Source organism: Kogia breviceps, chromosome 20 (assembly GCF_026419965.1).
Source record: "Kogia breviceps isolate mKogBre1 chromosome 20, mKogBre1 haplotype 1, whole genome shotgun sequence".
Taxonomy (NCBI): Eukaryota; Metazoa; Chordata; class Mammalia; order Artiodactyla; family Physeteridae; genus Kogia; species Kogia breviceps.
In genome coordinates this window covers 5,865,198-5,878,425 of record NC_081329.1, presented here as the reverse complement: position 1 = coordinate 5,878,425, position 13,228 = coordinate 5,865,198, and the positions used below count along the sequence as shown (strand labels likewise).

The 13,228-nt window shown below is 51.3% G+C and overlaps 1 protein-coding gene across 1 annotated transcript; it reads left to right on the top strand.

The window, feature by feature from the left end:
• The first annotated feature begins 7,448 nt into the window (after positions 1 to 7,448).
• Positions 7,449 to 12,958, top strand: LOC131747555 (sperm-associated antigen 11B-like). Its single transcript, XM_059049489.2, is given in 3 exon segments — positions 7,449 to 7,503; positions 8,902 to 9,051; positions 12,633 to 12,958. Coding segments are annotated over 3 exon segments (531 nt in total).
• The last annotated feature ends 270 nt before the right edge of the window (positions 12,959 to 13,228 follow it).

The window sequence follows — 13,228 nt, the reverse complement described above, 5'->3', positions numbered from 1 at the left end:
GCGGGCAGAGCCCACGGGTTACAGCCCTTGGCGCTCGGGGGGCGGGGGGGGGCGGGGGGGGCCCACTGTGAGGAAGCAGCCCCCTGCTGAGGGCACTGTCTTCCAGGGCTGCTTCCGGTTGGAGATCAAGCACAGGGCGGACCCAGAGCTGGGCCGCGGCTGCTGATGCAGGGGTCTTCCGAAGGCGGCCGCGCCCTGGGGGTCGCAGCTGCCAAGCTGAGCTGCCGTCTGAGGCTCTTCCTACTCGAGCCCACCTCACCTTCTCAAGGGTGTCAGGCCCAGAACAAGGGCGGAGACTTTCCCTGCCCAGTCCTGCTCCTTCCCCGCTTTAGCCTCCGCAGGTACTTCCTGCAACAAATGTCTTTCTCTCCTAACTCCCTTTGATACTTGCTCCTTGGAGATATCTGTTGTCCACACCCCACAGGTTTTTCCGTCCCGGAAATGTGCTGAGATCTCCTCCACCTCCCACGCTGTTGTTCTCTTTCACATGATGTGCTTATTTATTTCAGAGCGATCCTGGGCCTGATAGACTTTAACCCCATTGACCTAGGCCATAATTTCAACGAGAAGCTCCAGGCTGAAATTTACCTGGAGCAATTTCATGCCAGTTGAACTGAAACAGAACTGCCAGTCCTTTCATCTGAAGCAAAGAATATCTTGGAGATCATCTTTCCAATTCTTGTTTCAGGCGGGAAAACAAGTGAAGTTGCAAACAGCTCCTCCTGAAGGCTCCTTTCCATACCATAAGCCGCCCTCCCCGTCCTGAGCACGGGCTCCGAGCCGCTAGGGACGTCCCTAACACCTACCGGCCCGCGGTGTCTCGCGAGCGCTCACCTATAAATGCTGCTTTTCGAAAGCCTCGGTGATGCATAGCAGCACCCTGCCCCTGGAAAGAGCCGCTCCTCTCCTGCCCCGTGGTAATTCCGGCAGACTTGCTTCTGTGTCTCTCCAGCAACCCCTTGTCGACTGACAAAAAAATGCACAACGTGAGAGTTGTGAGTTAAGTTTTATTTGGGGCAAAATGAGGACTATAGTCCCGGGGGACAGCGTCTCAGGTGGCTCTGAGAAACTGCTCCAAAGAGGTAGGAGGGAAGGTCAGTATAGACGTGATCCTGGTGAAGTGACATGCCATCAAGCGCATATTTTTTTGCAGAAGGTTTCTGCTAGTCTCATGCAGGTTACTGCTAGTCACAAGGAGCAGTCGTCACCACGAAGGATTTTAATGCTTTTCTAGATACGAGGAGATGCAAGGACTGGGCTCATAACATCGGTTCCTGAAAATATCTAACTATCTGAAGACCCTCCGTTCAGCCAGTTTTTTCCAGAGCGCAGAGAGCCTCATTCCTACTCTCCACCCAGAACTCCTTGCAGGGGGCGTTGCAGCTCAGCAGCTGCAGTGGCTCAGGATTTAATGCTTGTAGAGCTAGGTGGCAAGTGCCAGTTTGTAGGTGACACCCTGCGCCGTGAGTATCCTTGTCCTGCTCTTGACCACTTTTCTTCTGCTCTACCAAGGCCCTCCAGGTAAAAGGAGACTCTTAGCTAGAAATACGTGCAGTTGCAGAGGACAGGATGTTAAGACAAGCCTTGACTAAGAGTACACATCCCACGGGAGGCTTCGTCCTTGTTCAATCACAGCCTGTAATCTCCGCCCCGATTGAGACCATGAGAGTAAAATGCCGTGAAGGGCGGGCCTCGTATTCGCCTCCTGGCAGTGAGACGTCATAACTCAAAAACGCAGGGACCTTAGGTGTCGCGGGGGCTGCAATGATTCACTGTGGATTGTGTGGACAGAGGTGTCTTCCCCCCTTTCCCGTTGATGACCCCCTTCTGCTTCCTGAAAAGCTCTGCTCTACACAGAAGGGGGTCCCACTCACCCTCCTAAATTTTACAACACCTTTTCCTATCATGTCAGAGGATTAAGAGGATCCAGCTGTGCTGGGGTTACACCAATCGCTGGACTCACAGAAACTCCCAATCTTGTTCAAGGCGCTCAGTGAATCTCCATGGCTCTGAAGGGTGCCCAGCCCGCCCACCTTGTCCCCTTCTGGACGGTGTCCCTGCAGTAATTCACATGGGTTATTTCCTTATCCCCAGGGTTCATGTTTAGCTCAACTCTTCCTTCCTTGCGCTTTCTTCCTGGGCCATTTCCCATGGACGCCCCTCCCCCCCCCTGAAATTCTGCTATCAGCGTATTCCAGGTCTGTCAAAGTATGATAGTAATTCATTTATCAAAACCCAGCTTCCCTTCGACCTGTGATCACAGGACAAAGAAGCTGCTGAGATAGGAACCTGGGTCCGGGGTCCCTCCAGGGCCAGGACGGTGCTCAGGACGACCTGGTCGCTGCTGCCCGCCCTTGGCTGCTGAGGGCTGGGTCAGGCTGGCTGCTACGGTCTAAGCCTGAGAAAGGCCCCCAGGAGGGGCGCGATGTGGGGAGAGCGGGGGAAGGGGAGCGCGAGCTGCCGGGACGGCGCGACCGCATCTCTGCTGCCCGCCCCCCGCCCCCCGTTTCGGTGACTCTGGCGCTTACCTACCCGCAGCCCCTTGAAACGCGCGCGAGGCGGTAGGGCGGGTGAACAGGAGGGTGACCGACTACGTACGGGAGACGCGGGGTCACGCGGTCGGCGCTATCAGCATGCGTTTATCAGGTCCTACCACATGCAAGAGGCACCTGCCTCTAGAGCCACCTCAAGCGAAGTTCTCTACAGGGAGCGCCCTTCGACCCACCACCTTTCCGCTCCAGGGCTCCACACCTGTGCTTCCAGGGCTCTCCTGGCACCACTGTGACGTGCTACCAGTTTGGCACATGAGGGCTGGTTTAACCAGCTGCTTTCGGCCTCAGAGGGCACACGCGGAGACTGAGGAAGGAAACCCACATCTCCTGCTGCTGTTCTAAGCCAAGGGCCAAGGGATGAGGATTCGATCTCGTTCCCTCCATCCGACTCTGCACTACTCGTCCCGGTCTGCTCTCTCCAGGCAGGTACCCACCCAGCAGGCCCTCCTTGAGCACATGTACTGGGTGTGTGAGTGTGGGACACAGACATCCTCCTCTCAGGGAACTTGGAATTCCACTGAGAAGAGCAAAGTACTAAAAAAGAAGAGGAACTACAGTTTGGGATACGCGTGATGAAGGAATAGAAATAATTGCATCGGAAAGACAGTAGTTCTGGGGCACTTAAGCACGTGAGGAGGACAGGGCAGATCTCTCCGACACTGACATTTAGGTTGAGAGCTAAAGGCTCAGAGAGCTCGTTCATGGGAAGAGGAAGAGAAGTATTCCAGGCGGACGGAAGAGCGCAAGTGGGGGCACGCAGACAGCCGAGAGCTGGTGTGCAGGGGCCACAGGGAGGCCGGGGGGCTCTGGGGGGAGAGCAGGGGCCGCTGGGGAACAGCACGGTCTAGACAGGAGCCCCAGGCTCAGATCACCACAGCTTTGCAGATCACGCTAACGGGCTTGGTTGGGTTTAATCACAAAGTACTAGCAAATTTTTGCAGGGATTTTAGAAGAAGTGTGGCATGAACCTTGACGTGAGACACGAGAGTCCGCCATCTCCGTCACCCACACTCCCTTTTACTGGCTGAAGGAAGGGGGCCACGTAAAATATCGTCTTGCTAAACATTTTCCACGTTGTTATAATTCCGATTAAAATGATGGTATTAAAGGCCTCTGGGTTAAAACACACACGCGCACAAAAGTCGTGCTGGAAGCGAATCAGACGGCGAAGCGGATCAGCTAGGAGAAGCGGAGGAGGTGGGGCTGTCGGGGAGCTGCCATCCGCGTTCCTGTTCCACTGTTCCCTGCGTCCTGCAGCCAGTTTCCGTCCCTCCCCCCAAACACCTGCGGCCGAAGCCTCGCCGCTCGCCCCTCGGCTACAATGCATCACACCAACTTCTTCTGCTATTTAGTGAGAAGCGACCTCGATGCAGACAGGATATGCGGCTACGGGACCTCTCGCTGCCGGAGGAATTGTAAAAGGCCAGAATGCAGAACTGGAAAATGCCCCAACACCCATCCATGCTGTTTGAAGAAGTGGACCATCAACTCATTGAATCCAGTGAAAGACAGAAACCCAGTGGGGCCTGGTGCCTAGAACTGCCGACAGCGAGACCTCTGAGTCTTCTCTGCAGGCCTCCGAGCTGGAACGTCCCCGGGGGAACACGGGGTGAGGACTTGCTGAGAGCTTTCACCCCGTGCAGAGGCAGGACAGGAGATGCAGAGGACACAGGGCCTCCACCCGATGGCGGCGGACAGCAGTGCAGGTTACGTGAGAGTCTCAATACTTGAAAAGATGAACCAAACGACATATCCAATCAGCCACAAGCCTGAGTGAACATCATTTTATTTTTTGCCTGAATTATATCGATGAATCTGGGTAACATTGGGCTTCTTTTGTGATCAGAAGTTCTGCTCAACAGTTTTACATGTCTTTTATTAATTAAGGTGGAATAAATCAATATTAAGTGCAATTTGTTTGGCACACACTGTAGTTCGAAACATAGACCTCCAGAGAGACCAACCAAAGAAGATGCTCTGTGGGAGGCTATGCAGGGCCCCATCCAGCAGGTGGCAGCAGAGAGTGGCTCTGGCACTGGGCAGGGCTTGGGTAGGTGCCCTCAGACGCCTTAACCTGAAAACTGGCAAAGTAAGGGGAGTAACGAAGCGTTTGACCTGGCTTTCCTGCCCAGACTGTATTTCAGGCAGTGGTCCAGCTAATAAAGGAAGGAAGGGTGATAGAATGAGGATAGCACTATTTTGCAAACACCTTTATACATTTTGTATTATCTGAAGTTGAGAGAGCTCTAGACAGAGGTGGGGAGAGAGAGAGAGGAAAGAGAGAGGGGGTGGAGGGGGAGAGAGAGAGAGAGAGAGAAGGTTGGAAGAGTAATGGAACAAACATCTGGGTGAGCAGACCTGCCATCCGGTTTCTTAATGGAAAAAGGAAACATGCAGGGGGAGAGATTTTCAGCACTGGCACCTCCTCCTTCTTGCCTCCTGAGTGGTGCCGCATTAAATCCTGGCAAATGTGAAAGTGGGGTAAAGCAGGGATTATTGCAGATTATCTTCTTAGGCAAAGCAGCCTCTACCATTTTACTTTAGCTCCCCTGCTTGGTTTGGATGAATCAAGATCTCACATACTAAGCGGCTTCAAGAAACAAACAAACACACAAGAATACGAGTTATTAGTTGCATGGACCAAAAACAAGAGTTAGAACTAGTGATTAGAATCTTCTGAAATGGGTTCTCCTCCCCCTCAGGATGGATGTGGCTTTTAGCAGGTAAACTGCTGTATGGCTTTTTTCGAACACAGTTCTGGAAGAGGACTCGGAACTTTGTTCTGTGAGGACCAACGTGACACCAGCTGCTTTTATAACGACTTTGCCAACATTTGTCTGTCAAAAAGCAGAATGAGCTTTTCACTTCTTCCTCCTGCCCAAGAGTTGCTCTTTTCAGAAGCATTGGAGGGGGATTATTTCATCGTAAGACCCAGACGGAGGAAGTGAGACGTGACTGTTTGGGGCTCGCTTTCTTCATCTCATTTGATCAAATGATTTGAATGAATTAGAGCCTTCCTTTAGCTGAGCGGTGGTTATCAAAATACTGTTTTTTTTTCTTTTTTTTTAAACATCTTTATTGGAGTATAACTGTTTTACAATGGTGTGTTAGTTTCTGCTTTACAACAAAGTGAATCAGTTGTACATATACATATATCCCCGTACCTTCTCCCTCTTGCGTCTCCCTCCCACCCTCCCTATCCCAGCCCTCTAGGTGGTCGCAGAGCCCCGAGCTGATCTCCCTGTGCTACGCGGCTGCTTCCCACTAGCTGCGTCTGTTTTACGTTTGGTCGTGTTCAAAATACTGTTCTAGGTTGATCCGTGACCCATCACTAGTAACCTCTGAATATTAGAATGGGCTTTCTTTTTTTCTTTTTTCTTTTTAATAGGGAAAACAAACATCTGTAGAAAGAAGCTGTTTATATACTGTAAAATTTGCATTATCTTTATAAAAGATCCCAATTCTACACTTAACTACATATAAGTACAACTATGAGAAATAGCTGCTGGACTGGAATAGAAAAGTAAAGAGAACATGGGGTGAGCAATAAGAAATCTCCATTTAGAGCTGAGGTAACCACAGCTTTTCACTTCCCTTCTTGACCATCTACTTTCTTCAGACGTCCAGTTGTCAGGATCTGGTGGCCTCGGTGACTAATGACCATTATCTTGGGCCCGTTGTCTCCCACCCCTGCCCTCTTGAATTGGAAGATTTCCTAATGCCTAAAAATAAAAGGATGTGTGTGATCTTGATGCTACCTCTGCCTAGAACCCCTGCGCTCCCGAGACCCGGAGCCGGGATTGCTGGGTCGAGATGCCGGGACAGGTCTGTGAGCGTCGGTTCAGGGCTCCAGTCCTCCTCTGCTTCCCTGCTGCTCCCCCGGACGCCATGTCCATGGTGCCTGCTGCCCCCTTCTCCACCCACTTCCACCTTTCTCCGGGTAGAACAGATGTACTTTCATTTACACAGGTGATCAGAGGCATTCTTCTCTGGACCAAGATGTGCACGCGTATAAGACGCACGCGGTAAACACTGCCCTCTCCAGACTCACTGACGTTCTACTGGACGTTAGGTGGTTATAAGGTCCGGCGGAGTCAGAACACCCTGCCTGGGTTGTGCAGGCCTGTGATAAAGCAGCGCCTGCTAAGAAGACGATGAAGACACGCCTTTGGCTTAATTATCGCCAGAAGAGAAAACCCAGGCTCAGTTACAGAACTTGTTTTCAAAACAGTGTTGAATTGGACCCAATGGCATCAGTAGTCAGGCATCTGGGGGAAAGTAGAGACTAGAAAGAGGGGAGAAGACTGAAAAGGGGCCAGAAAAAATTACAAAGGGTGAAGGGTAAAAAGAGAGGAGGGAGAGCCTTGGGAGAAAGAACAGGAAGGGCTGTTTGCAGCGGCTTTGGAACTACCTCTGCAAGCTCAGGAAATGACAGCCTTGAAAGTCAGGTCACACCTGAAACGTCTTGTGTTTTTCTGCATGATTGTTTACACTAAAATAAATACGTTCAGGAGAGAGGGTGGGAGCGCAGTGGCAGCTTTAGTTATGTCGCCAGTTTAACGCATAGCCCTGCTTTTAACCATCCACACTTGAAACTGGCGATTTTGTGTTAATGACATTTCTCCCTCCTCTCTCTCCTCTTCCTCCTCCTCCTCCTCTCTTCCCCCGACCTATCTTATGCACCAAATCCGCCCAAGGCATTCAGGCATATCGTTTACTTCCTGAGAAAGATGGCTCAATGTTTGCTTGTTCCAGTAGGTGGGAAAGTAATGCAGGAAATCATTCAGGACGCAGCCCATCGTGGGCTGCAGGCTCACGGCCCCAGCCCAGCTATAAAGGAGGCCCTCCTGCCGCCCGCCCGCCTGCAGCCAACCCAGCTGCAGCCCCCTCGGCGACATGAGGCAGTTCCTGTCTCCAGCCACCCTTCTCCTTGTGGTCCTGTTCTTTCCAGGTAAATTGGAAGTGTGACCTGGGCCCGGGGGCCAGGGTCTCTCCGCAGTGGTCATTTCCAGCATAGGAGTCCAGGCTGGGCCTTGAGAAACTCAGCCCTGGGAGCCCATCTCCTGGTGGGTTTTTCAGGAGGAGTCTCTGCCTGGGTTTGTGAATGACACTCTTTTTTTTTTTTTGGCCGACCCCCGACTGGGGATCAAACCCACACCCCCTGCGTCGGAAGCACAGAGTCTTAAGCCCTGGATGGCCAGAGAAGCCCCGTGAGTGACGCTCTGAATGTGCTGTTGGCATAGCTGCCCAGGAGGGAGGGTCCCAACGCTGACTCCACTTTTTTATCCTTTTAACACCCCCTTCCCCTTACAGAGAAGGACAGCGTGTGTCAGGAAGGGCCTTGACATTTAGGGGGTCTCAACGACTACCTTGGTGACAGCCTAGGGTCGCCAGCTTGGCTTCCGTGGGGTCCTCAGGCCCCGCCACTTAGTGTTTCAGATCGTTCATCTCTCGCTCTCGCTCTCTCTCTCTCTCTCTCACACACACACACATACACACACACTCTCTCTCTCTCTCTCTCTCACAGATGCACACACACACTCTCTCTCTCACACGCACACACACACACACACACACACTCTCTCTCTCTGTCTCACACACACACACACACACAGACACACACACGTCACATCTGCCCCTCTGTCAACCTACTCCGTCCATCCTCTGCTCTGTTTTTGCAGCTTTATTGAGGTATGGGTGTTGCACTGCACCTGAAACGTCTTGTGTTTTTCTGCATGATTGTTCACACTAAAATAAATACGTTCAGAAGAGAGGGTGGGAGCGCTGCGGCAGCTTTATTTATGTCGCCAGTTTAACGCATGGCCGTGCTTTAACCATCCACACCTGAAACTGGCGACTTTGTGTTAATGACATTTCTCCCTCCTCTCTCTCCTCTTCCTCCTCCTCCTCTCTTCCCGCGACCTAACTTATGCACCAAATCCGCCCAAGGCTTACGGTGAAGCGCTGCACCTGCTTACCGTGCACAGTGTGATGCGTTTGGACCTGTGCTACCACCCGCCCCCCAGCCAAGGGGGTGGACGCCCCAACTCCTCCCAGAGTTTCCGTGGCTCTTTCTTTGTGCTGTTGTTTTCCTGTGGTAACAACACCTAACGTGAGATCTGCCCGCCTAGCAAATTTTGAAGCACACACAGCCGTGCTGTTACCTAAGCCGGACAGCAGGTCTGGGCCGTACGCGTCCTGCACGACCGGGGCGGTAAACTCGGGTGACAGTCCCCTGCCCCTCCCGCCTCCACTGTCACCTGGGCCTTGGAATGTAAGCCCCTCGTCCTCCTGGGTCTGTCACTGGCGAGCCCTGAGCGTCCTCTGCTGTGTGTTTACTCTGAGACAGGATTGTCCAGGGTCACGCATGCTGACCAGCAGGACACCGAGGGTCCCAAGGGGCCAAAGCAAGGCTCCCCGGGACATGGAACCAAAGGGTCTCGCCTGTTACGGCACCAAGTAGAACACCGCCTCTTACCTCGCACGCCCCCCTTGCCGGGTAAGTGATGGGTACGTGGAGGGCAGAGCCTCTACAGGAAGACTAGATGTGGGGTGACCGGGCTGGGGTAGGAGCTGAGCAGCGCTGGAGACGCAGAGACACTACGGGGCCGGCTCAGGCTGCTCTGCCTGTCGGAAAGGACGTGGGAGTCTCACGGCCCCCCAGGGCGGGACCCTGGAGTCTTGTGAGATGTGGGAGCATCGGGCAGACAAGGGGCCACCGCTCAGGCTTCACCCAAAGCTGGTGGCCGGAGGGGATGGTGTCGGTCGGACGTGGCCCCGTCGGTGGGTGCAGAGGTGGACAGCTCTATAGCAAGGGGGTCGCCAAAACCCGGAGAGGCGAGTCTGAGATCCTCACCCTGTCAAGGGCCTTAAGCAGAGAAGAGGCAACTGAGATGAGTTTGGGAAGAAGCTTCTGGAAAGGGCCACTGGTGACTTGAGAGGCTCATGCTTTTCCTCAGGGAAAGGCCTGGGCCCTGTTCCCACTCCGAGGCACCGGAGATGGGCTTCGAGAGAGGCCCTTGGAGACCTGGGTAAGTCTCTCCCGACATAGGAGGCCACGCTGGCCTGACGCCTCTTCGGCGTCCAAAGTCTAACGGGTGGGAGCTGCTCTGGTGAGCTTCCCTGGTGCAGGTGCAAAGGAGGGGTGGACGCTGCCTGGGAATGGGCCTGTGTTCCTAGGTATTCGGTGGGCAGAACACATATTTGTTTTCCGTGGTCCAGATTTGGGCCTCACGCAGGGCTCAGCTTTGGTCCTTTTGAACGGGGGTCTGTTGAGGACATGAGGTGTCAGAGAACATGCCTTAGATGCCGCCAGACACTGAGGGCCTGCGAGAGAGTCAGCCGCGAGCCGGAGTAGAGGCGCGTCCTCCTTCAGAAGGACGGCTGACTGCAAGGGCACGGGCTCAGCTCATCACAGAGCAAGTCAGTAAGAAACTCGGATCTGCCTCCTCCTTGCCCACCGCTCGGCTACAAGCCTCAGAAGTGTCAGAAACCTCAGTAACTCAGCTGGCGGAAGACAGTAGGATCTTTAGAGAAAAGAGCTCACTGCTGACCACACCCTGTGCCCTGCCTGCAGCGGGGTGAACTGCAGGGAAGCTGCGTGGGCTTCCTGGGCCTCTGTCGCTGTGTCTTGACAGCCTAAGGGTGAACCAGCACTAAGAATGTAACTTCTCTCTAAGAAAGAGTGATTGGATCGTTTGCATGCCTGTCTGTCTGTCCACGTGGGTGTTTGTGAGGGGAGGTCTGTTGGCAAAATCACCAAGAACAGAGAAGGGAGCATGTGAGCCACTAAGAGAAGCACGACACAGCCGGCTTGGGGACTGACAAGGGGTGGGCTCTCAGGATGGTCCATTGACTGTGCTCCACCTGGCGGAGATTCTGTGTCCCCCATATGCTCTGCCTGTGTCTCCAAAGTCACACGAAGACGAGTAGGAAATGTAAACCTCACCAGAGCATAAGAGATCAACTGCCACATTCACTGTGCAAAGCCCAACACCCAGAACGGGACTTAGCACGTTATAAGTTCTCAGTAATGATTTCTTTTTCTTTTTTTTTCTTTTTTAACATCTTTCTTGGAGTATAAGTGCTTTACAATGTTGTGTTAGTTTCTTCTGTGCAACAAAGAGAATCGGCCTTATTCATACACATGTCCCCGTATCCCCTCCCTCTTGCGTCTCCCTCCCACCCTCCCTATCCCACCCCTCTTGGTGGACACACAGCACCGCGCTGATCTCCCCGTGCTCTGAGGCTGCTTCCCACTAGCCATGTAATTTACATTTGGTCGTGTCTATATGTCCATATATACATTCCCGGTCTCTCACTTAGACAAGGAGCTTTAAATCCCCCAAAGAAAGGGGTTCCTAACGATGACTGTTCTGCAGCTGTGGCACAGGATGACCTAGGAAAACATGACACTTCTCAGCAGCGTTGAGGCAATTCTAGAGCCCTCTGCCATTGATTCATAATGAAAATAATCTTTGGATTTTGTTGGGGCTTAACGAGATGAGTGATTAGGTCTGAGGAGGTAAATCTCTCTCTTGGAAGAAGCAGAGTTATATACCTGGAGTTGATTTTATAGTTTTAAACTCGAAACTATGAGCCATATGGGGTATTTAAAATAATCAAAGGTAGAGGAGTAGACAATAGAATGGTGTTTCCAGAGGCAGGGGGTAGAGAACTAGATGGAGCTGTTGTTCAATAGGATAAAGTTTCAGTTATGCTGAGTGAAGAATAAATCCTGGAGGTGACTAAATCCATAGAGGCTTAGAGTTAATGCTGCAGGTCGAGCATTTAAAAAGTTGTCAAGAGGGGTAGGTCTTATGTTCTTACCACAAGAGAAACAAAAACTAAACAAAACAATAACCAAGGGACACAAGGACACTTTTGGAGGTGAGGAATATGTTTATGACCTTGATTATGGTGATGGTATCAGGGTTTTTTTTGTTTTTGTTTGTGTTTGTGTTTTCTGCCATGCTGAGCGGCTTGCAGGATCTTAGCTCCCCAACTAGGGATTGAACCCAGGGCCCCGGAAATGAAAGCGCCAAGTCCTAACCACCGGACTGCCAGGGAATTCTCTATGCGCAGGTTTTTATGGGTAAAAAATATATATATATTGATCTGAAAATGAAGTGATAAGAAAATAATTTAATTGATTGACCGACTGATTCATTGATCTAGCCAAATAATTGTAAGGCATACGATGAAGGAAATTAGGACAGGAAGAGGGTAACATCTCTTCACATTTCATCAGTCAGAAGGTCAAATCTCAAATCGGTGGCAGCGCCTGTGATAATCGGAGCGCCCTGGACATGGTCTCCATCAGAAGCCTTTCCCAGGCAGACACTTAGTGCTAATTCTCTGATATTGTGCCTCTGTTTTCATTGTGTTCATCAGTTTTTTTCTTTTTTTAACACTCGCCCCGCACCCTTTTCCATCACTGTCATCATAATGCATTACTTAAGAGAAAAAGTAATGTTTAACAGTTTTAGTGCTTGAACTATAGAGTGAGACATCAATTTCGTATTAACTCAGGTAACTTGACTCATGTTTAAGGTAGCAGATCCAGGCAGTCCTAGGTAGTGAGGGGGAGGAGATACACCTTTTAGTTCTGTAAACTTCTACCCTCTGCCACCCCTGCTCGCCTGGCCTGGCCTAGAGGTCTCATCTCCCTTACAGGGAAGGCTCTGCCCACTTTGCTCAGGGACCGTTGCACTTAGTACACGTCTCACGGGGCCATGTCACTTCACAGATGACCTCAGAGAGTCCTTATTTGTCCCCCTACGCAACATTCTAAATTATCGAAAGTACAACATTTGTACTGCAACGCCTCCCTCGCCATTTCCCCTCCCGACCGCCTCTGAATTTTCAGGGAGAGAGAAGGTGACTTGTAAGCCGCGATCAAGGATCTGAGTTTGATGCTGTATCGGAACGGCTGCACGGCCATACGATAGATCATGTACAAAAGAAACCTGTTTCCTCTCCCCTGCCGCCCTCCACCATATATCCCTTTGGGCTAAGATAACCAGTGTTTGATTCCTGAGATTGTCTTCAGAGGCTAACGCTGGCTGTTTCTTTATACAGACATTGAACCAGACTTCAAAGTTGTCAACTGCAAGAGGGGCGACGGCAGATGTCAAAAATATTGTAATTATATGGAAGTACAACTAGGCTATTGCTCTAAGAAGAAAGATGCCTGCTGTTTGCCTCAATACTGAGGCCGTTGTCATAAAAGCCAAAGCTTTGTCCACTCCCTGTTCTCCTGGGCCATCAATCCAGATGCGGGGGGTTTTGCAGATGTTGCTGAGCAGAGAGGGGCTGAGGCTTGGCCATCTGCGCGAGACAGTCTAAACATCCCTACTGCAGCAAAAGAAAAGTCAGAAACCGCTATACGTGATCTTTTGGTGTGATCTTAGAGAAAGTGACTTAGCTTGAGATGTACGGTACCTTCCAAATCACACAGTGTTTACTGGTAGATATGGATGCAATAAACTTTTATAGGAAAGCATTCAAGTACTTGTTCTTTTATTTTAAAAATGTTTTTTGAGCACCTACGTTTGTTCTAGACGCTGAGGAATGTAATGAATTGAAACTGTGTGGATATATGAGGGAAAGAACATCTCAATAAATAAAAACAACAGAATGCTGCGTATTTTAGAATGTGAGTATATCCAAAATGT